We start from the raw sequence: 24,069 nt of genomic DNA, 5'->3' as shown, positions 1-24,069 counted from the left end.
TAGTTGCATTTTATTGCATGTGACCAAATTAATCTTACATGTTCATTTTTTTTTTAATATATTCAAATGACAAAATAATTGTATAGAATACTGAATATATAAGATATGAAATGTTAATAACGAGTTGATCTACTAACTACTGTTACATACATGGAAGATGATTAGCTGTAATTGTGACCTGATATTTTTGCTATTAAATTGATTTTCTGGTTATAGTTTATTTTGTGTGTGTTATTGTTAACTATTAAAGATAAAACTCTAAGAGCTTGGGCTATAATTATAAAATAAACAAAGTTCAGAAAGAAAACAATTGTGTAGACTTTATAATTCGTATATAACAAACAATTAGATAATAGTCAAAATGATGGCTGTGTATGTACTTAACAAATAAAGTTATACAGCTCCAATCATCTCTGCATAGACTTGTTGATGCAGCATCTAGAAGCTTCTTAGCTTCTTCTTCTTCTCCACGTTTCATTTTATGTTTGTGTTATTCAATTTCCTTTTGCTATGTTATTTCCTTTTCTTTAAGATTCTCTTTAGGTGTTTAGCATTATTGAATCTAGGGCTAGCGGCTTTGCCCCTCTCTTCTATTTAAGCATTGAGCTTTATCTTTGTATGGCAGTTTTTGATTTCTAATAATATTGTGGAGAACTCTTCCCTTCAACAAGTCTTTGAACTCTTGCTTTTCTCTTTAGAGAAACCTAGAATTCTAAGCATATAAGTCTTGCTCATCAATCTCCTAGATTAGTTGAGATTTCTTGTATTTGTTTCTATACATATAAGTCTTGCTTAACAATCTCTTGATTAGTTAAGACTTCTTGTATCTCTCTTTACATCAGTTGGTATCAGAGACAAAGATCCTAATCATGCCTCCTAAGAAAAGTCTTCAACAACAGCATGAGGAGTAACTCGAAGCGATGCGTGACATGTTTTCAGAATTTCAACGTGGTATGTGTGATGTGCTGCGTGAGTCAGTGGAAACAGCAGTCCGAACTTTGATTCAAGTTCCGCGACGTCCTCCAAGGTTGCGACGACGTGAAGATTATTCAGAAGAAGAGGATGACGATGACGAAGTCGTTGATAACAACCCGTTTGCAGAGCTTGGTGAACAGCGACAACGTCAAGGTGTTTTGATGGCACCAAGAGGTGATGACAATCGTTGGGAATCAGGTTTTAAAGTTGAACTTCCTGAGTTTTCTGGTAGCTTACAACCAGATGAGCTGTTAGATTGGATCAGTTCAGTGGAAGAAATTTTTGTCATTCAAAAGAGTGCCCAACAGCATGTGTGTGGCGTTAGTTGCAACTCGTTTCAAGGGTCGAACATCGGCGTGGTGGCAGCAAGTGAATGAACAGAGAGCTCGAGCAGGCAAAGAGAAAATAGCTACTTGGGAAAAATTGAAACGCCATCTGCGCAAAGCATTTCTCCCTTACAACTATTCTCGTACGTTATATACTCGTTTCCAGAATTTACGTCAAGGCACAAACTCTGTGGATGAATATGCGGCAGATTTTTTTTTCTCTGTTAGCTCGCAACACACTGACAGAAACAGAGGAGCAGGTTGTGTCTCGTTTTATTGGAGGATTAAAATTACAAATTCAGAATTCTCTGCTCCAATTTGATCCCGCGACGGTGTCAGAAGCTCACCAACGTGCTTTGCTCATCGAACAGAATATTTTTGGTTCTACTAACGGGAATTCATCAAGTACACGACACGTTCGTATCATTGACTCCTCTCAACCATTTAATCCATCTTCTGATGCTGGTGGCACTACTCGAATTAACGAAACCGGTGATGGTGTTGGCAGCTCGAGGTTCTCACGAACATCGAACTTGAAGTGCTTTGGATGTGGAGAACATGGACATCGACAATCAAATTGCCCCAAGTTGAGTCGTCGAGGCTTGTTTGTGGAAGAGGAAGTTGTGTATGATGAGTACGATGATGAGAAAGAACAGCTCACTGAAGAACGTGTCACCGGTGACACAGGCCAAGCATTGATTTTGCGTCGATCTTGTCTCGCACCTCAGGTCGTAGATGAGTCGTGGTTGCGAACAAATATTTTTCAGAGTTCTTGTACGAGTCGTGGTAAAGTTTGTCGTTTCCTCATTGATTCTGGTTGTTGTGCAAACATAATCTCGGAAAAAGCTGTTTCTAAGCTGGCCTTGTTTACCGAGACTCATCCAGCTCCATACAAGCTCAAGTGGTTAAACGCAAAGACAGAATTACGAGTTTCAAGACGTTGTCGTGTACCATTTACTGTGGGTTCTACTTACAAGGATATGGTGTGTTGTGACGTGATTCCCATGGATGCTTGTCACTTACTTCTGGGCAGACCTTGGCAATATGATCGGCGTACAACACATGATGGATTTCTCAACACATACTCGTTTTCATATGAAAACAAACGCATCACATTAATCCCAACTCGTGAGACGTCTGATCCGATGGTTTCAAAAACTGATTTGCTTACACCACAAACAATCGGTGGTTCTCCTAAGACGGCTCTGTTTTTATCTTGTTCCTACAACATGCTGCAGGCTGGAAAGCATTTGGTACCATACTTGGAGGAAGATTGCACTGAAAATTCGAGGTCGAATTTTTCTTCACCTCGGGCGACCTGATGCAGCATCTAGAAGCTTCTTAGCTTCTTCTTCTTCTCCACGTTTCATTATATGTTTGTGTTATTCAATTTCCTTTTGTTATGTTATTTCCTTTTCTTTAAGATTCTCTTTAGGTGTTTAGCATTATTGAATTTAGGGTAGCGGCTTTGCCCCTCTCTTCTATTTAAGCATTGAGCTTTATCTTTGTATGGCAGCTTTTGATTTCTAATAATATTGTGGAGAACTCTTCTCTTCAACAAGTCTTTGAACTCTTGCTTTTCTCTTTAGAGAAACCTAGAATTTAAGCATATAAGTCTTGCTTATCAATCTCCTAGATTAGTTGAGATTTCTTGTATTTGTTTCTATACATATAAGTCTTGCTTAACAATCTCTTGATTAGTTAAGACTTCTTGTATCTCTCTTTACATCACTTGTACAACCTGAGATATATAGGTGCCACTGTGACTCTATTAAATTCAGTATTCCAATCATCTGCATAGAGTATTACTGGGCCTTTATGGTCACATTGTTAACAGTAGTTCGATCCATTAGATTGTCAATTGCCCCACTCCAATGAAAAATGTTATGTTGTTCATTCGTATTACTACTACTCATTGGTAAGCCCTAATAACCTCTCAATATTCAAGATCAAACCAAATCGAACTAGGCCAACAAGGTTCAACCTCGATTGAGCTAACGATACTAGCCCTCTATCAAAACAAAACTACAATGAAAAAATATCAAATTTTCATAGTTAAGAATAATTACAATTTATTTAACTAAGCTAAAAAACGTATAATTCAAAAATTCGTCAAAGGACTTTTCTTCTACCGAAATTTTCGGGCTGATGACATAAACCAGAGTTTTTTTTGGTCGAATGTACATATGATTACAAAACATGACCACATTTTACATTCACACATGCAAGAACTTTGGTTATTTCCCATTGTGATATAAAACCACTTCAAATAACAGTATATTTGTTAATTTGTCTTTTTCTTCAATCTTTGCTAATATAGTGCAGATTGCAGAATTGGTACTCAAGCACGTGAAAACGCAGAAACTTGTTTCTTCCTCTTCATATCCACCGTACACCCTCACCATAATAAATCTGATCTGTGATCACCACCGTCCATATAAGCATTGACTCAGGCTAATATTTAATCCGACGGTTTGATTATTCAATACAAGATTTAACAGAGACACATGATGTTTACCTTTCCTGACAGCTCACAACACGCCGCGTTTCGAAAAAACATCTTCACTTGCGGACAATACGGAGCGATGGTCGATGCTTACTACTCTTGACCCAAAGAAGTCCCAAACATGTTTTAAATAAAATTAATTTCAGCTTTTTTATGAGTGATGATATCTAAAAAGAGTAAAAAGGCAGAGAATCTTATGACAAATTTAATATTTTTTTTTCTCTATTGCATAACTAACTATGATTATGGCATAATTTTGTAATGGTAATTGTGGTAATACTAGAAAAAAGTCCCCAACGGTATATTTGTACGGTGTGAAAAGATTTGAAATGACACTTGGCTTATAGAAAAAGGTAATGTTATTGGGGACTCAAACATATATAAAGTGTTAATTACTTAATAATATAACCAATTAAATTTGATGATTTTGATAGCATTCGACTATATTCGAGTAAACTAAGGCTTTGAATGGGAGAACAGAATAGCAGATCACCGTTTAATGTAGTTCTCCTATTTGACTACAGTTCATATTTTTTTGTCTTTTGTGATAAATGCAGGAGAAATATGTGCAGATCTGGTCTACAGCTTTTTTGATGCTGTTCACCCTTTATCTGCATTTGAACTGCCAAATTTTTTATCTACTTTTATTCTGCTTGATATGCTTGAACCATTTGATCTGCTCTGCATTACATGCTATCTCCATTCAAGGCCTAAGTATATTTCTTTCTTGCTTCAATACAAAAACGGAATATAGTTATTGGCAAAAAAATAATAATACAAAAAACATAATAATTACGTCGGTGCCACTGCCACTGCCACTACCACTAAATATTTAAGAGGGGGCATCATTAATAGATTCTACAAAATCCTCTGTATATGGATCTACACCTCTTCTCAGTCTCAGACTCAAATCAATAATCTCCAAACTCCAATAAAAGAAACCAGAAAAATAGAAAAGAAAACAAAAATGAGAGATTCTTGCAAAGTCTCTATAGTCCTTCTTCTGGTTCTAATCAATGGTGTGTTTGGAGACAACCCTTATAGATTCTTCACCTGGAAAATAACTTATGGTGACATTTACCCCCTTGGTGTTAAACAACAGGTACGCTTAGTTCTTTTTTCACATTTCCTCTGTTTGTTTTCTTGAGAAAATCTTGTGATGAACATTTTCTCGGTTGGGTTTTGTGGGAATGCAGGGAATAATGATAAATGGGCAGTTCCCTGGACCTCACATTGACGCAGTCACGAATGATAATATCATTATCAGTGTTTTCAATTACTTGAAAGAGCCTTTCCTCATTTCTTGGTAAGTTCTTTTCACAAATCTTTACTTATTTATTTCCCGAACAATGTGCTTTATGGATTGCCAAGAAAGTTGAATATTCTTGATCATAAAAGGAGCTATAAAGATTGAAAAATAGGATAAGATCTCAACTTTTGATTTTGGACATTTTTGTTTGTTTTGTTGTCCAAACGAATGCAGCTTTAAGACAAAATGTGGCTTTGAGTACATCTCATTCTCACACATTATCGATACTTACATATACACACATATGTAGAAAAAATGATAGATCTATTCTGAAGAACAGAACAGTAGTATCGTTTTAACGAATAAAACAGAAATTTAAGGTCATTGTGTTTTTATCTCGTGTTTTACTTATAGCGTTAATAAAAGATTTAAAGCACATAAAGGACTTCTACTTCATTAATGATTAAATCAATATTGTTTGTAGTTAGTTCATAAAAGGAGTCTTCACAAATTATAATCACTAGAAGAGGGATTTATTAAATTTTATTTTGTCAATTGGAATTAATAACTTAAATCAGAGTAATACAAATTTGCTACTAATAAATGATATTATATTAATATATATATATAGATATTTTGTTTTATTTCATTTGAGAATGTCAAATCCTTTTTCTTTATTGAGTCATAAAAGCTTTTTTCTTACACCCGACATAATTGGCTGTCAAAAGATACAATATTTATAATTTTTAAATATAAATACGCTATGAGAAAATTAAAATATTAGACTTGATCCATACAACTAGTCACATGCGATGACACATGTGAGCTTTAAGTGTCAGTGGGAAACAGAAGTAAGCCATTCAAATTAACTTTTAAGTCCCTGATCTATTAAAATTTCCACAATGTAACCCCAAACTCTTTTTCCGTTCGCAAGTGCCTAACTTCAAAGATCTGTTTCTTTTTTAGGAACGGAGTGCAACAGAGGAAGAACTCGTGGCAAGATGGAGTCATAGGGACAACATGTCCAATCCCACCTGGCAAAAACTTTACTTACATTATTCAAGTCAAAGATCAAATCGGTAGCTTCTACTATTTCCCTTCTCTTGCCTTCCATAAAGCCGCTGGTGCATTCGGAGCCATCCGTGTCTGGAGCCGTCCTCGCATACCCGTCCCGTTTCCTTCCCCTGACGGTGACTTCTGGCTTCTTGCCGGAGATTGGTACAAAACTAATCACTATGTAAGTACACTCTTTATTGCCCTAATACCTTTGACTTGTACCGTAAGAAAATAAACGAAACAATTTGGTTTCGGTTTTTTGGAATATCTGGTTATATAGGGTTTGTAAAAGTTGAAGCCAGATTAAAATTTTCTTGGTTTCAATTTGGTATGGTTTAAAATGACGAAAACTATATTGATTTATAAACTAACTTTTGGTTCGGTTTGTGTATAAGCGTGTTGGTTTAGGCCGGTTTAGTTCTTTAGCAAAATCTTATTGTTTTGGTTTTCTGATTTCTTAAGGTTTTGAGACGTCTATTAGAGGCCGGAAGGAATCTGCCTATGCCTGATGGAGTTCTCATCAACGGTCGCGGTTGGGGAGGCAATACCTTCACCGTTCAACCCGGTAAGACCTATAGATTCAGAATATCAAACGTTGGGGTCGCAACTTCATTGAACTTCAGAATCCAAGGACACACGATGAAGCTCATCGAAGTAGAAGGCTCTCACACTGTTCAAAACATCTACACATCACTTGATGTTCATTTAGGACAGTCTTACTCTGTTCTGGTGACGGCTAACAAAGCGCCTCAAGACTATTACATCGTCATCTCCTCAAGGTTCACACGAAGAGTCCTCACCACGACTGCGATTCTCCATTACAGTAACTCCAGAAGAGGCGTCTCTGGTCCTATTCCAAATGGTCCCACTTTGAACATGGCATCTTCACTGTTCCAAGCTCGAACTATCAAGTAAGAAGCATGTTTCTTGTTGTATACGTAACCGCTAATTTGTTCGAGATTTGTGTTTTCTAATGTTTTGTATTGATGTGATAAATAGGAGGAATCTAACCGCGAGTGGTCCAAGACCAAACCCGCAAGGCTCGTATCATTATGGTCTGATCAAACCAGCCCGTACGATCATACTCGCTAACTCGGCTCCTTGGATCAATGGCAAGCAAAGGTACGCCGTGAACGGTGCCTCGTTTGTCGCGCCTGACACGCCATTGAAGCTCGCCGATTACTTCAAGATTCCAGGAGTTTTTAATCTTGGAAGCATCCCAACGAGTCCTTCAGGTGGAAACGGAGGGTACCTTCAAACCTCTGTTATGGCCGCTAACTTCAGAGAATACATCGAGATTGTTTTCCAAAACTGGGAAAATTCAATCCAGTCTTGGCACATCTCTGGTTACTCTTTCTTCGTCGTCGGGTAAGAAGACAACTCTCTTAACCATTTTTGTTAAAAGAAAAATCTTGAAATATTATCTTTAACTATAACTAGCTAGTAAGGAACTAAACAAATTATTTCTAATATAGTTTGGTTAGTATGGTTTGGTTTAGATAATATATAGTATTTAAATATAAACAAATTAGCCTCTAACTACGTTCGTTAAACTTCACAAATAAAGTTCAGATCCATTAAACTTTTCTCATCTTACAATTGTGATGTATTTTATTTTATTTTGGATAATAGAATGGATGAAGGACAATGGACGCAAGGTAGCCGAGCTAAGTACAACCTCCGGGACGCGGTTTCACGGTCCACGGTTCAAGTATACCCGAGGGCATGGACAGCCATCTACATAGCGTTAGATAATGTTGGGATGTGGAACGTAAGGTCGGAGAGTTGGGCAAGACAATATTTAGGGCAACAATTCTATCTCCGAGTTTACACTTCCTCCACTTCGTACCGAGATGAGTATCCACCACCAAAGAACGCTCTTATGTGCGGACGAGCTAGAGGTCGCCACACTAGGCCGTTCTAGAAAGGGATATTGGCCGCGACGGCTCAACGGTTTCCTTCCCTTTTTTTTTTTTAAATTGAATGATTTGAAGTGTTAGTAATTGTCATGAGAGGGTGGCAAAAAAAGTGTGAGCTTCGTGGCTTTGTTCACTACGGCAAAAAAGTTAGGAACAAGAAAAAGTTGGAGCTTGACTTGAGCTTTCAATTTAATTTTTATGAAGAAATCAAATATTGCGTTCTTGTTTTTCAAATAAACAAATCATTTTGTCTTACTAGCTAATATAAATGGAGATGTTGATGAAGTAAGTTCCCCATTGTCTAATCCGGCTGGGGAATATATAATACATTTCTTAAATGTGTACCAAAAGGCTACATTTCTTAAATGTGTACCAAAAGGTTAATACAACAAGTCGTTTGACGGAGGACCTTGCTAGTTAATACGTTGCTTTATACTTGGAACTAGGAAGGACCCATGAAGCTAAGAAGCTAGTGGAAAAGCTTTTTGTAATGAGAAAATTTCGGGATCGGCTCAGTCGTGGCTTTCAAGAGTCTCCATTGAAATCAGATTATTGTCAGAGAACTCCGCTTCTAATACCAATGCAGATTTGCAGTCCATCCAAGTCTTGTTTCAAATGCTTTGGAAAAATATCTCAGAATCTGAAAGCATATGGCTTTTGTTATGGGACTATTACACACTATATTTTCAGGACAGTATCCATTTTATTTATTTTCAAAGACTTTAATAATTGCAAGGGAGACGTACAAGAGGTGAAACCACAACTCTTTTTTCTCCACATTTCAGGTTCTTAGCTCTTTATTCATTATTCTCACCATTGTTAGCCCACATCTTGTAGGTTCTTGGCTCTTCCCTCGTCATATTCTTATTATATACAAAGATTGCATTAAAATAGAGACCAACCTTGCATCACAAGGTCATATATAAAGACTGTCTCACTAATGCCCGGAACCGGAAGTTGTTATATATGATTCCGCTGTTGCCCCTTGCATGTTACAGCCAAGACCTAGAGTTGTGGCACAGTGGCAGGATTATTACTCACTAGAGAGCAAGGTAAATTTTTGTTTCACAGAACCCATATTTGGACTTAATCTGAAGCTACTCTATAAACAAATGTTTGGTGGTGTTTATTGCATATGGGAACATCAGAAACAGCCACTGGTGTATTATATATATTAGCACGCCTAAAACACTCTAACGGAAGCGGCAGGTTTCAGTTATACAAAAACACAATCGTAGTTGTTGTATAATGGAAACACACGTTATTATTCCACAATAGTAGATTTTATATTAGTCTGATGTTAATTTATGTTATTTTGACCTTAGGAAAATAAATTTTTGTTTTTAGTCTCATTTCATCAATTGAAAATAAACCTATCTCGTGAAAAAAATGTTGAAATTGGTCCTTTTTATATGTTCAGTAGACTATTTTTGATTGTGAATACACACTATTCCATGTTAAACCATTTTATTATCTTTCAAATATGTAGACTCGTTCTAAGGAGACAACAAGTGAACCATAGTCTATAGTTTTAGCGAGTGGTTGACCAATATCGACACAGGAGAAATACATTAACTACGAACTGGTCATTGGTCAAACACTCAAACTCTTCCTTTTGGTCATACATTTTTTAATTATTAATTCCTCTTTGTTCACCTGTTAATGTCACACACTAATGAAACTTATATATATATACATTAGATCACCCCCTCCTTAGTTACAAAAGCCAGAACAAGAAAAACAAGAGAGAAACACAAAAAAACTAATAGAACGAGATCTATAATTTTACAGCAATCTCTTTCATATGGCGTCATTACATGCTTCAAGATTTATGCTTTCTACTTCTTGTTCTTCTTGCACAAGAACAAGATCCGTGGTCTCAATCCCAAAATTACCGAAATTTAATGTCTCAATTCCGCAAATACCGATCAAGAACCAGAACTCAAGAGTCGTAGAATCGAGTTTTCGGTTGGATGGGTTTGCTGAAAATATCGATATTTCGCTGTTAGAGAGACAAGGGCAGAAGAAGAGAGGGTGCGATGATCAGGTCTTGCAAAGGTCCCGGCTCATGGCGGTTCTTGAAGAAGTTATAGATAGAGTAGAGATGCACAAGAACATTGGAGAGCAACGCAACAACTGGAACTCTCTCTTGCTCAATTCCGTCAACATGATCACTCTCACTGCCGCTCTGATGGCCGGAATAGCCTCCATGAACGCCGTTGGAGGAGACTCTGTCTCCGCGGTGAATATAGCTTCAACGCTTTTGCTGGCTTCTGCTACAGGTTTAGCTGCCTTGATGAACAAGATTCAGCCGTCGCAGCTTGTGGAAGAGCAGAGGAACGCGACGAGGCTGTTCAAGCAGCTGAGAAACAGAATCGAGATGGTTCTGAGGGAGAAGAGCGAAGATGGAATCAGTGAAGCAGACGTGAAAGAAGTGATAAAGAGAGTGCTCTGTTTAGACAAAGCTTACCCACTTCCTCTTGTCGGTACCATGCTCGAGAAGTTCCCTCAAGAATTCAAGCCAGCGAATTGGTGGCCCGAAACAAAACCCGAAGTCATTCATCCCATAACCGAAACTAACGGGTGGAACTCGGAGCTAGAGATGGAGATGAGAGAGGTGGTTGAGATTATTAAGAGTAGAGATGCAGAGGAGTACGAGAAATTAGGTAACGTGGCCTTGAAGTTAAACCGGGTTTTGGCCATCTCTGGACCGGTTTTAACCGGAATTGCTGCTGTAAGTTCTGGCTTTATAGGCCATGACTCAGGTTTAGCTGGAGTAGTAGCAACGACGTGCGCTTCATTGGCTACCGTAGTTAACACGTTAGAGCACGGAGGTCAAGTAGGGATGGTGTGTGAGATGTATAGAAACTCTGCTGGATTCTTCTCTCTCTTGGAAGAAACGATCAAAACAGAGAGAACAGAGGATGCGCTAGTTTTCGAGACAAAAGTAGCGTTGAAACTTGGGAGAAGCTTGTCTGAATTGAGAGATCTCGCCAGAAGATCGAGCTTATCTCGGTTACAAGGATCACCCATTGATGAATGCGCAAGCAAGCTCTTTTGATTAGTCTACAGACAAGATAATATTTCATTAATTCGTTTTTGAGTATAGAGATAATAAATTAATAATAGATGTTTCTTTGACTTGTTGTACAAACCTGAATATAAATATGCAAATTAATTTCACATTTTTGACCGGTTCATCGAAAAACTAGTAACCTAGATCCCTTTTTAGGGTTGGCTTTCAATAGATCAGAGTACTCTACGTCTCTAAATGTCTCTTGTAGGTAAATAAAGAGTTAATCTCTTTGTAAAATCTCTCTCTCTCGCCGAGAATGAAAACAAAAAATAAGATCGAGAGGATGGCCTCTCTTGCCGTCTCTGCTAATGAAATCACTCGATCAGGTTCAAAAAGAAATCTCCATTGCTGGTCCCAACTTCCACTAGATCTCCTTCGATTGGTTTTCGAACGCCTTGGATTTGCGGATTTTGAACGAGCCAAAACTGTTTGTTCATCATGGCGATCAGCTTCGAAAATATCTGAGCCAAATAATCAGATCCCTTGGATGATTCTCTTTCCAAAGGACAAAAATTACGGTCTCTTGTTCAATCCTGAAGAAAAAGAAAAGCAATACAAAACTCAAGATCTTGGTGACGACTTTGGGAAGAGCTTTTGTGTGGCGACTTGTAGAAGCTGGCTTCTCATGCTAGACGATCGAGGTTACATCAAGGATGTCCCTCAATATAATTTCTATATCTTACATCTTTTAACACACGAGCGGATTAATATACCGAGTTTTGAATATGGGATCACCTCTCCGGTATTATGGGTAGACGAGAAAACCCAAGATTACTTAATTATAGGAATGTTTGGTGAAGTAAATGCGATTTCTTTCAAGAGAGGAGATAACTCGTGGAAAATAATTCCGTTGTTAGGTATTGACGAATGTTTTAACATGGTATACAAAGATCACAAACTTTTTTGTTTCAACTATTTTAAACTCCGTATTCACGATTTCTCTAGAGAAATTCTTTTGGAAATTTTCAGAATTAGCGTACGTGAATGCCTACCAAGATCAGTAGGTCTTGGCATAAGACCTCTTGGATCACGGGGTCTCCCATATTTACCTACCATAAGGTATAATATAGTAGTCACTGTACGAGGAGATGTTTATTTGTTGAGAGCCAACGTCCGCCTAGGTCCAAAAAGTGGACCTTTCAAATCTACAAGATGGATTCATCCAAGAAGACCAAATGGGACAAAATCGTTTCTTTGAAAGATGAGGCTGAAAGATGAGGCAATTTTTTTGGATTTAGGTATTACAGTTCTTGCTAAAGATTTGGAAGGAATCACTAGAAATTCGATCTACTTCAATGGTAATCTTTCTGAAGATAATTATCAAGAAAACGATATCTTCATCTACAATCTCGATTCGAAGAAGGTGGAACGACCACATAAATTTGTTTTTTCCTCCCTTCCATTTTCTACCGCACGTTGGTTCTTTCCAAGTTTTAAACGTGAATAATTTATTTTTATCTATCTGTTTTCTCGTTGTTTTATGTATTTAACATTTTCATTTTTGTTGTATTAAACATTTACTAATAGTTTGCTTTGAGGTTCAGGACTACTGCTTTTTATTTTTATTGTTCTTTATGCTATAAACTACTATACGCCCATCTCTATAAACGACTCGAGCCGGCTACACACTCTGACTAGTTAATGCATCCTTGTGCCACTATCTTCAAATTCAACTTCTACAAATAAGTATTTGCCTTGTAAGAAGCTTTGAATAATGTCAAAGGCGATGACTTCAAGGCAAGATTCTCTACTAATGACACATGGAATCATATTCGAAGAGCCTCTAACCATGTAGCTTGGCATAAAAGTGTGTTGTTTCCTCATGCATCGCCGAAGTACTCTTTTTGTACTTGGCTAGCAATGCATAATTATCTGTCCACAGGGGATCGAATGTTGGGTTGGAACACGGACTGCACTGTCAATTGTGTCTTCTGCTCTGTGCCGGTTAAGACTCGAGGTCACCTATTCTTCTCATGTCAATACACCTCTGCCGTTTGGCCAGCCATTGCTCATAATCTCTATAGGCAAAAGTTTACTACAGTTTGGCAACAACTAGTGGACTGTGTTTCAGAGTCTCAGTCTGATCGAGTCCAAGGATTTTTGTTCGCTACACATTTCAACTCACCATTCATTCCATCTAGCAAGAGAGAAATGCAAGGCAACATGGTGAGGTTCCTAATTCTGAAGAAGTTGTTATCCGTTAGATTGATCAGCAGGTGCGTGCTCAATGCATCCCTGGGAGACTCTCGCTATGCAATGGGACTTCAGGCGTGGTTTGCCACTCGACGTTAGAGAATTTTCTTAGGCATTATTCATTGATTGATTGATTTTGTTTGTTTGCCAAAAAAAAAAAAAGAAGATTGATTTTGTTTTCATTTTGTTATGCTTCATATTGTGTTACTTTAACTTTTCATTGTAAAATGAATATCAACATTCTTATAAAAAAAAATATATATAAGAAATTGGAATGCTTGTATTATTGTCCAAGTTGCATTGTTGTCCAACTTATCCAAATGAGTTCCATAATGCATTTACATCTTGCAGTATTGCCCATTTTACAGTTCCATCTTGCATTATTGTCCAACTTTCCACCGATAATTTATGTGCGATGGCAAAATTGACATCAAGTTGATGAGTTTACAATCAAGATTTCTTAACCATTAGATGAGTTGAATTATACAACTGTGTGGATGCAAGAATTTACAGTAACGATGGGGGTTTCCAATGGTTAAAATACGTCACTATTGCTGAAAAAGTGTAAATTCTCATCCTCAATTTCGAATAAAAATCAAACAATTCAAAGTAAAAAGTTTATATCAATTTCTTCATTCCCAGTTTCCTCAATTTTATTAAAAGAATTGTTTCAAGTTTTGTATTGTCGGTCGAAAACACCATTCAAGCTCAAGTTATTTAATTCAGTTAATCAATATATATATATATATATATATGTATATATATCTTGCGTAACCACAAACATTAGTATGCAAAAAATCTAAAATCGCAAAATTAGTTTGGTTTGTTTTTTTTCGTAGTAAAAAAGCTTTTTATTATTTTTGACATTAAATTTTTAAAATGGAAATGCAAGTTTCCAAAAGAGATTTCGAAGTGCAACGGAATGAGATTTCGAAGGCAAGAAGTGGATTTTCGATGAATGGTCCCAGAAAAAGTCAATAATCTTTGAAAATCACGATTCCCTTCGATTTCGTGTCATGGGTGACAATTAAGACACATTTCGATACAACTTTCTTATATTTTGAGAACGAATTTAAATTATTTTCTTTTGTCAATTGTCAGGTTGTAATGATAGCATAAACAGATATGTGGTTGTTGTACCTTATCTATCACCAATGACAACAAAACGAATAGTCAAGTGGGTTATCCATTATGTAGATCCAGCGAAGATGAAGCGATCAGAACCACACAATTTACTTGAAGTCAGCGAGCCGGAGAGGGACTAGAAGACTATTCGGCTAACGTGTCGTCGTGTTATTTTGTTTTTAACTAATGCGTTAGGACTATCGGGGAAAACGTGTCGTGTTATTTTATTCAACTAATGCGTCAGTGTCATTAGTTTCGTAAATTATCCGATATCTGTAAATCTCAAAATGGTCAAAATGCAAAAATTTAGCTATGATTGCGCGGCCCGTGTTTATAGTTTAGATTTGGAAGTGTTTGCCTATATATATACTGCTAAGTTCAAGATTCTTGTTGAACTTCTCATTGTTTCACTCAGGTTTCAGGTTTGCTATCCAACTCTCAGGTTTGTGTCTTAAACCTGTCACGCTCTGTTTTACTATAACGCTTTTGTTCTCTTCTCTGTGATTGTCTTCTTCTCATATATCTCTTTTGTTTGGTGAAAGTTCAATCAAAGGATTCAGCTTCAACAGTTCTTCTTCATCAACCAAAAATACAATAAGTGAAACTGTGAAAGTGATCTCTCAAGCAACATGACATTCCGTGAAACTTGCATCCTTGTGCTTCTCTTTGCAGTATTAAGTGCAACGAGTCAAAGAGTTTGCAATCCAGCGTGCCAAGCTAAAGAACCCTTCAACTGCAATGATGTGCAAATGTTCAGTCGAACTGATTTTCCAACAAACTTCACTTTTGGTGCAGCAACTTCAGCATATCAAGTATATGTTCGTTATAATTATGTAATAAAAAAAAATATTAGGAAGAAATTTCTATTTTTAAAAAATGATTTACGTGTACTAGATTGAAGGTGCTGCGCATAGAGCGCTTAATGGATGGGACTACTATACTCATAGATATCCAGGTTTTGTCCTTATTTTTGATATGTGAATAATTATTTTATATATATACACATATATCATATTTTTTCTAAAAAACACATATACATACATGGGTTATCGACTGTATATATATACATTTTGACAAATATATTTGCTCACAATATAGACTTTTTTATCTAGCAGAAAAGGTTCCAGACCGCACTACGGGAGATCTGGCTTGCAACTCCTATGAGCTTTATAAGGTTTTTTTTTTTTTTTTACCCTGGTTTATACAGTCACTTGGAATTAAATTTGATCGGGAAATTTCATTGCGTTATAGGAGGATGTCCAATTATTGAAACGCTTGAATGTTCAAGCTTACAGATTCTCTATAGCATGGTCAAGGGTCCTACCAAGTAATATTACCCTCATTCTTATTCCGATCTTCTTATTGGTTTTTTACTTGTTTTAATTACATTTTCTCTCTCTCTCTCTCTCTCTCTCTCTCTCTCTCTCTCTCTCTCTCTCTCTCTCTCTCTCTCTCTCTCTCTCATGTATATATCGCCCTCTTAGAGGGAAAGCTGTGTGGAGGAGTGGATGAGAATGGAATAAAATATTACGACAACCTCATCAATGAACTGAAAGCCAATGGTAATTATTTCATAAATATAATTTTTACACATGCATGTGGATTTTTCTTGTTATATTTTGGTATATCTTTAATCATAACAATTAGCTTGATTACACGCACACGTAGGCATAGAACCATTCGTGACAATATTCCATTGGGATGTCCCCCAAGCTTTAGAAGACGAGTATGACGGTTTTCTAAACAAACGTATAGTGTAAGCGATTCAATAAATAGATGTTTTAACCAAAAATGTTTTATCATAGTTATTTTCTGTTGGTGGCAGAAGTTATACTTACCTGCCTTATTTTTTTTACTAGACATTACATTTATAAGCTCATGTATACTTTATGTATGGTCATATATATAGGGAGGATTACAAGGATTACGCTGAGCTTCTCTTTCAAAGATTCGGAGATAGAGTGAAGTTTTGGATCACATTTAATCAACCTTACACGTTTGCATACAGAGGTTACGGAATTGCAATATCTCCACCGGGGCGATGCACAGGTTGTGAGTTTGGAGGAAATTCTGGTACAGAACCTTATATTGTTGGCTATCATCAACTTCTTGCTCATGCTACAGCTGTATCTACATATCGGCAGAAATACAAGGTATTCATACGAATAAAACCATATGAGTTATGTCATAGTTACACATCAAGTCTTCCTTTGTTTTGTTTTGTTTTTTTTATTAAGCTTAACACAAATAATAACGTGATTGAGCTTTTTCGCTTCAATACAGTTAGTTTACACAAAAATGCAAAAAAATAAAAATATAGAAATAGAAATTAAAAGACACTGCATGAAAAACATATATTTCACATCCACGTCTTACTTTTTGTTTCTTTTTCATACAAAATGCAAATAGAAAAATGATTAAGCCTTTTTCTGCTTAAGTAATATATTATAAGCAGGCTTAACAATGTGCAGGGGTTACAAGGAGGAAATATTGGAATAACTTTAATCGGAAGATGGTTTGTTCCTTTAAATGAAGCAAGCGTTTCAGATCAGATGGCTGCGGGGCGAGCGTTTGATTTCATTGTTGGATGGTTCTTGGATCCTCTGGTATATGGAGATTATCCGAAGACTATGAAAGATACCTTAGGAGAAAGATTGCCAAGATTTACAGATTTAGAATCTCAATTAGTGAAAGGATCCATGGATTTTCTAGGTTTAAATTATTACTACACACAGTATGCAACTGATTCACTGCAACCCATTTCGACACCACCAAACATCCAAACTGATCCAAGAGCGAACTTAAGCAGTATGTCTATCCATCAGTTTTTTTTAATTCATATTAATTGAATGGTATTTTCTGTCTCAGAATTGGGAATTTTACAGTATCTGCATGCATGCATGCATGTCTACGTAAACTAGATTTTTTTTTTTTCTTTTTTAATAAGCAGCTTCTCGTGGTGGAGTTCCAATTGGTGTTCAAGTGAGTATCAATTTTTAGTTTTTAACTAAAATATTTATCATATAAAATAGAGCTCACAATAATACAAAAATTATATCACTAATTCAAACGATCTTTTACAGAGTGATTATATTGTGTATTATCCTCCTGGGCTCCGTCAAATTCTAAACTATATCAAAGACAATTACGAAAACCCACTTACCTATATCACTGAGAATGGTAATGTATATGACATATATATATATATATATATTTATATATAAACAAGTTTACTTAACAAAAATATATGAATTACATGTTAATTATGAACGTTACAGGATTTCTTACTTCTGGCAATCTAACACTTGCTGAAGCACTAGCTGACCAAGGACGAATTGAAAGCCACTGTAGTCATTTGTCTTGTCTCAAATGCGCAATCGAGTAAGTTATCTGTGATTTTTTAAAATTACTAGTTTGATCTTTGACAGTTTTATACATGGGAAAAAAATAATCAAATGATATTTCATATCAATAAATCTTATTTGTAGGGATGGATGCAACGTAGCAGGGTATTTTCCATGGTCTTCGATGGATGTTTACGAGTTCAGTAGTGGTTACACAATCCGTCTTGGTATGAATTGGGTGAACTTCACTAATCCAGTTGATAGAAGGGAGAAAGATTCGGCTAAATGGTATTCTAAGTTCAACATGGAAAGAAGTGAAGATAAAAGATAGAAGCAGGGTAATTTTCATCTATTTACTCGTTGAAACTCAGGAAAAATTCGAAAACAAAGTTTATACATCTTCCATCAAAATGCATTTTTCCCTTTATACATATAAAGAGAATATATGTCTGTTTCAGTCATAAAGTCTGTTTAACTCTGTTACACGTTTATTAACTATTAGTAGCTTTAATATTCTTCTTCGTTTTGCGTTTCATGCTTTTTATTTTATTCTGGGAGATATACCGCGCTATGCGCGGGTTAATTTTTTAAATTTATAAGACAATGCTAAAGTGTTAATAAATTTATCTTTAGCTATTTTATTTTGTAGATTTTGAATCACTTGATGTCTTTGAATGCTTATAAATTCATCAAATGTAGTTTGAATCTTTTCTTTTACTTTTGTTAATGATATTAGTTTGCTGAGTTTCTGAATTGTTAATCTTGATGTCTATATTCATTCTAGATGTTAGTTATTGTTAATCTTAATGTCTATATTCATTCTAGATGTTAGTTAGAAAATATTCTTTATAAGCTTATACACAGAGTGAAGATATTTTAATATTTTCATGATAAGAAATGGCAGCAAATTCATGTTTTATTTTCTTTGGATAGTACCGTGAATGAATTAAAAGTATAAGTAACATGCATCATTATGATTAAATTTTAAAGTATGAAATCTTAACTTTGTACAATAAAACTATAATTTGTCGGCCTGAAATGCTATTATCTATCTTTCATGACAACAATTAGTCAGTAATACATGTTTTCACGCGATAATTTATAGCTAAGCGTGTTTGTTACTTGTCAATCATTTTCCATCAAAGTAAAAGTTGATTTGATTTTGTATCTAGAACTGGTGGAACACACAAAAGATTACGCGGCAGAATTTATGCCAATCACTTAAGCTTTTCCACTTACTATATGCAATGGATTATGGACACATACACACCCATATACACACCCATTTCCATTATTTGCATCGGAGGTGCAATAATCTAAGCAAAAACATAACTTTGGCCTCTATTTTATCTGGTTTTCCCGACCAAATTACAAACAGAACTTACCAAAATAATGTTCTTTACATAAACGATGTTCACACAAAAAATACCTGACCAATTTCTGCTAACAACACTTTCATTCTCTCCACCCTTTCACTAACACACCACCTCCCTCACATTCTTTGTCTCTTTATATGACAAACGAATTGATCATCATCAGCTTAGACTTCATGGTGTTGTATTTCCTCCTGTCAATGCATCTTCAATGGATGATACTTTGGGATTCTTAAGAAATATGTATAAGTGAGGATATACTATGTTCAATGTAGTACATATATATGTTCTAATCATGCAATAGTAGGAAGTTTATAAAGTATCTAATATACAAAAGTGTAAGTTCTATACATTTGACAAAAATAAAAATTAAAACTGATCAGATTTGTATTTAATTGCCATGACAGTTTTACAAATTATAATATTATATTAGAGTATTGAATAAGAGAATGTCTATTAGCCTAACCTTAATTTGAGGCAGTTACGTTGTTGATGTTGTTGTGGAAGCTTAGCATTTATAACTTTCAAACTCTTTCGCAGTGACGTTTTTTTTTCTTAACTTTCTAAATAAAAAACGCAAACAAAAGTACAGAAAATAATCAAATCATGATATGTAGTTTAATTATTTTAACCCCATATATAAATGAAGCACATTAATAAGAGTACCTATGAACAGTTAAATAAACACAAAATGGTTTGACCAACGAAGGAAAAAATGTTTGATCGGCATAGGAAAAGTCCAACAAAATCAACTATTATGTTATTGGTTTAGGATTCTATATTATTTTCTTCATAAAAAAAAGTCATGTAAACACTCTCATCAAATAGAGAGATTGTGAGAATCATAGTCCATGAATTTTTTTGGGAGGTGGAGAAGAAGAGGCACGGTTTCGTAATCATAATCACTTGTTGGGAGGTGAATCATAATCTCAGTCTTATCATATAGATCAGAGAAGAAGAGAGCTTCCGTTTATGGCTACCACCACCGTCGTGTGCGGCGATCTGCTCGATGGTTTCTACTTGCAAAACACTTCAGAACTGTGTCACTCGTGTCCTCACCTTCACTCCCAACTTCCACGTCTTCGTAAAGTCTCTCACATGAATAAAAGTTTTGTTTATATTTTTTAAGAAGATGCATGACGAAGACTTTGTGATTGAGAGAAGAAGAGAGCCTCCGTTTATGGCTATAAAGTTTTGTTTTTTTTTTATCTCTCTTGTTAGTGGTTTTTGGGTTTCAGAATGTTTCATTGTCAATGGAAACTGTTACCATTGTTGTATCCAAATCAACAACTTTCAAGCCTCAAGCTTGATTGTGGAAGACTTGGTAACTCAGCTATTGACACAAAAGTCTGTAATACAATTTCAATTTCTCATATCAATAATGTTCAAAACTGAAGTTTCTGAAACAGAGTATTAAAAATGAATTGGACTTTGTATTACAATCAGATTTGATCATGATCAACCCAGAAATAAATAAAGAAATTAATACAACAATGAAAGAATATTGTGCAATATTTTTTAAGAAAGATTTTATAAGATTTTATGAGAGATTTTACAAGATTAGAAAAAAATAAATCAGAAAGATTTTTAAAAACTTTGTAAACAATCACTTAGAATCCTCAATTTTATACTTTCCATGATTTTATTTAAAGTCATTAAAGACTTTGTTGCATCATCTTTATATGCCAATTACAATACAATATCCCACTTATACCTTTGGCTGGTTGTATAGAAAACGTATTTATCCCCTTTATAATAGAACGGAAGTACACAACATTATTTTGTAGACTATATAATTTTAATAAGTTGGTTACAAATAGGTTATAGATTAATTGGTTATAAGTAAAATAGTGGGTGCAACCTTAATTTATTTTGGGAAAATTTTATTAGTAGAGAACATTGTTTCCAAAAATCTTAAAGATAATATTCCAAAAAATTATTTGATATCATCTACCTTACCATATTAATTTCCTTTATTAAATTATTCATCAAATAAAATCATTTGATATCTAATTTAACATATTAATTTGTTAATTATCATTATACTCCACCTCTCATTTTTATATATGAGTCATTTTGTGTAACAAATAAATGATCATATTATTTATTATAATTAAAAAATAGTTTAATTTCTGTATATACCATAAGTTGAATTTTTAAAAACAAATATAAATATTTCAATCTATAAAATATTCAAGCTTTAGTAATATTATTCTTTAAAAATAATCTCTATCGAATTAAAAATTTTCCTGAGCAACGGGTCAAAACTTGAATACTAAATTCAATTTCAATTTTTTGTTGAATTTTCTAATTTTATATAATATAATAAACTTTAAATAATTTATTTTAAAATATTTTTAAAATATTGAAACTTGATATAAAAGTTAAAAACTGTAAACACTCTAAATTGATTTGTTATAGAAATGTTAATAATATGTCACTATAATATGAAGAATTTCAAGAAACCAAGTATATTAAAACAAAAAATATAAAAATATATTAAATTAATCATAATATAGCAGTTCGCTTTTTAAAAACCAAATTTACAAAATTATGTCTTATAATGACATTCAAGTAGAATATACATTGTTGAAATAACTTCACATACATAAACTAATACAATATATTAAAATTTATTTTAAAATATAAAATATACAATATTTTGTATTAAATAAAATTTAACCATTTTTATTCCACGGGTACTTATCTAGAATCATTAACAATATAAAACTTACAAAATAAGTATTTTTTTTCAAGCCATCATATCTAACATATGATTTTATTGCATAATGTTTTATCCAAAATTTTTTTAAAAAACAATCACATAAATTATATTTTATATAAAAATTACAATATAAATAAAATAAAATTCAACACGGGTCTTAATCTAGTAATATTTGATTTGTTTATCATTTCTAATTTTTAAAACTAGAATACAAATGATATGACTAATTTTTTGTCTATAATGTTGAAAGGACAATAAAAATATTTATCTAAATAAGTACCAACAAGATGTTATCATTTTGATTCATGGTTAACATGCTAGAAAAATGAGCCGCTTAAAAGATGAACTTTAATTGAATAGAGGGAAGTTATTATGTGTGAGAGAAGGGTAAAATGCGTATATTTCAATTTTCCAGTTTAAGACAATGGAGCCATCAATTGTCTCAATATAGGCCACTGCTGCTTGGTAGAGCCGTATAGGTATGTATAGCTTTGACTTTGTACGTTTCTTCGACTGAATTATTTGATTCAAGTTTAAACGTATATCGACAATTACCATCTTGTTCACTGAATCATAGCACTTTCTATCTCAAACGTATATTTTAAATATTATTGTTGAGAGACTAGAGAGTTATCGAGTTGAATTATCGAATTTGGATATAGTAAAATTTTCTTAAGTGGCATATTTATTTAAAAAATAAATAGGGAAAATTACTACTTGAGATGCAAACTTGAGATGAATTAATTAATAGCTTAAAGTTTAAAAGGGTTTGTTCAATCCTGAAGAAAAAAAAAGCAATACAAAACTCAAGATCTTGGCGATGATTTTGGGAAGAGTTTTTGTGTGGCGACTTGTAGAAGCTGGCTTCTCATGCTAGACGATCGAGGTAACATCGAGGATGTCCCTCAATATAATTTCTATATCTTACATCTTTTAACACGCAAGCAGATCAATCTTCCGGCTTTTGAATATGAGATCACCTCTCCGGTATTTTGGGTGGACGAGAAAACCAAAGATTACTAAATTATAGGAATGTTTGATGAAGAAAATGCGGTTTCTTTCAAGAGAGGAGATAACTCGTGGAAAATAATTCCTTATTTGGTAGACAAAGATCACAAGCTTTTTTTGTCTCAACTATTATAAACTCCCTATTTACGATTTCTCTGGAGAAATTCTTTTGAAAATTTTCAGAATTAGCGTACGTGGATGCCTACCAAGATCACTAAGTCTTGGCATAAGACCTCTTGGATCACGGGGTCTCCCATATTTGCCTAACATAAGGTATAATATATTAGTCACTGTACGAGGAGATGTGTTATTTGTTAAGAGCCAACGTCCGCCTAGGTTCAAATCTACAAGATGGATTAATCCAAGAAGACCAAATGGGACATAATTTTTTCTTTGAAAAATGAGTCAATTCTTTTGGATTTAGGTATTACAGTTCTTGCTAAGGATTTGGAAGGATCACTAGAAATTCGATCTACTTCAATGGTAATCTTTCTGAAAATAATTATCAAAAAAACAATATCTTCATCTACAATCTCGATTCAAAAAAGGTGGAGCGACCACATAAATTTGTTTTTTCATCCGTTCCACTTTCTACAGCACGTTGGTTCTTTCCAAGTTTTAAACGTGAATAATTTATTTTTATCTATATGTTTTCTCGTTGTTTTATGTATTTTTCATTTTATTTTTGTTGTATTAAACATTTACTAATATTTTGCTTTGAGGTTCAAGATTACTGCTTTCTATTTTTTTTGTTCTTTATGCTATAAACTACTATACGCCCATCTCTATAAACAACTCGAGCCGGCTATACACTATGAGTCTATGACTAGCTAGTTATTGCATCCTTGTGCCACTATCGTCTAAGCTTCAGATTCAACTTCTATGAATAAGTGTTTGCCTTGTGAGAAGCTTTGAATAATGTCAAAGGTTTTCAACGTCTGGACTTTGTGATTGACGGTGCTAGAAAGCTTGTTGTGGATATGAAGTTGTTTCGCTCCATGCTACTGACTCTAGGAGGGAGTTGGTGGAGTGACTCCGTAGTCGCTTGATCGGCTCGTATTACAGCTGAAAGGACTGTCTCATCGTCTTCTGGTCATCCGCCTTTTCACTTGGTTCATTTTCCTTTTGTTTCTCTTCTTAGCTTCATTTAAGGATTCTCTTTTAATTTGTATCACTTCATCTTCTTCTTCAAGA

At 34.6% G+C, this 24,069-nt stretch overlaps 3 protein-coding genes and 3 pseudogenes across 4 annotated transcripts; all 6 read left to right on the top strand.

The window, feature by feature from the left end:
- Positions 1 to 4,449: 4,449 nt before the first annotated feature.
- Positions 4,450 to 8,273, top strand: LOC104731318 (L-ascorbate oxidase homolog). The gene is made up of 6 exons (XM_087479407.1): positions 4,450 to 4,909; positions 5,004 to 5,113; positions 6,023 to 6,293; positions 6,575 to 7,023; positions 7,112 to 7,480; positions 7,745 to 8,273. Exons 1-6 carry the CDS (start codon positions 4,775 to 4,777, stop codon positions 8,034 to 8,036), a joined length of 1,626 nt encoding a protein of 541 aa, XP_087335533.1. The 5' UTR covers positions 4,450 to 4,774; the 3' UTR covers positions 8,037 to 8,273.
- A 1,470-nt stretch (positions 8,274 to 9,743) lies between these two features.
- On the top strand, positions 9,744 to 11,247 carry LOC104731317 (putative F-box protein At4g22030 pseudogene; annotated as a pseudogene). Its single transcript, XR_015574898.1, has one exon. The product of XR_015574898.1 is annotated as a putative F-box protein At4g22030 pseudogene (transcript).
- A 23-nt stretch (positions 11,248 to 11,270) lies between these two features.
- On the top strand, positions 11,271 to 12,670 carry LOC104731316 (F-box protein At1g69090 pseudogene; annotated as a pseudogene).
- Positions 12,671 to 12,967: 297 nt separating this feature from the next.
- LOC147930384 (uncharacterized) lies at positions 12,968 to 13,399 on the top strand. The gene has a single exon (XM_087476844.1). The coding sequence runs from the start codon at positions 12,968 to 12,970 to the stop codon at positions 13,397 to 13,399; it is 432 nt and encodes a 143-aa protein (XP_087332970.1).
- A 1,196-nt stretch (positions 13,400 to 14,595) lies between these two features.
- On the top strand, positions 14,596 to 18,290 carry LOC104731314 (myrosinase 4). The gene is given in 15 exon segments (XM_010450646.2): positions 14,596 to 14,867; positions 14,968 to 15,237; positions 15,320 to 15,380; positions 15,541 to 15,599; positions 15,677 to 15,752; positions 15,910 to 15,987; positions 16,094 to 16,181; positions 16,335 to 16,578; positions 16,897 to 17,010; positions 17,013 to 17,066; positions 17,068 to 17,233; positions 17,376 to 17,407; positions 17,509 to 17,605; positions 17,704 to 17,806; positions 17,914 to 18,290. Coding segments are annotated over 14 exon segments (1,542 nt in total). The 5' UTR covers positions 14,596 to 14,867; positions 14,968 to 15,054; the 3' UTR covers positions 18,101 to 18,290.
- Positions 18,291 to 22,291: 4,001 nt separating this feature from the next.
- Positions 22,292 to 23,600, top strand: LOC147930383 (F-box protein At1g69090 pseudogene; annotated as a pseudogene).
- The last annotated feature ends 469 nt before the right edge of the window (positions 23,601 to 24,069 follow it).

Source organism: Camelina sativa, chromosome 12 (genome assembly GCF_030686135.1).
Source record: "Camelina sativa cultivar CO46 ecotype springtype chromosome 12, ASM3068613v1".
In the NCBI taxonomy this organism is placed as follows: Eukaryota; Viridiplantae; Streptophyta; class Magnoliopsida; order Brassicales; family Brassicaceae; genus Camelina; species Camelina sativa.
This window is presented reverse-complemented; position numbering and strand designations above follow the sequence as displayed.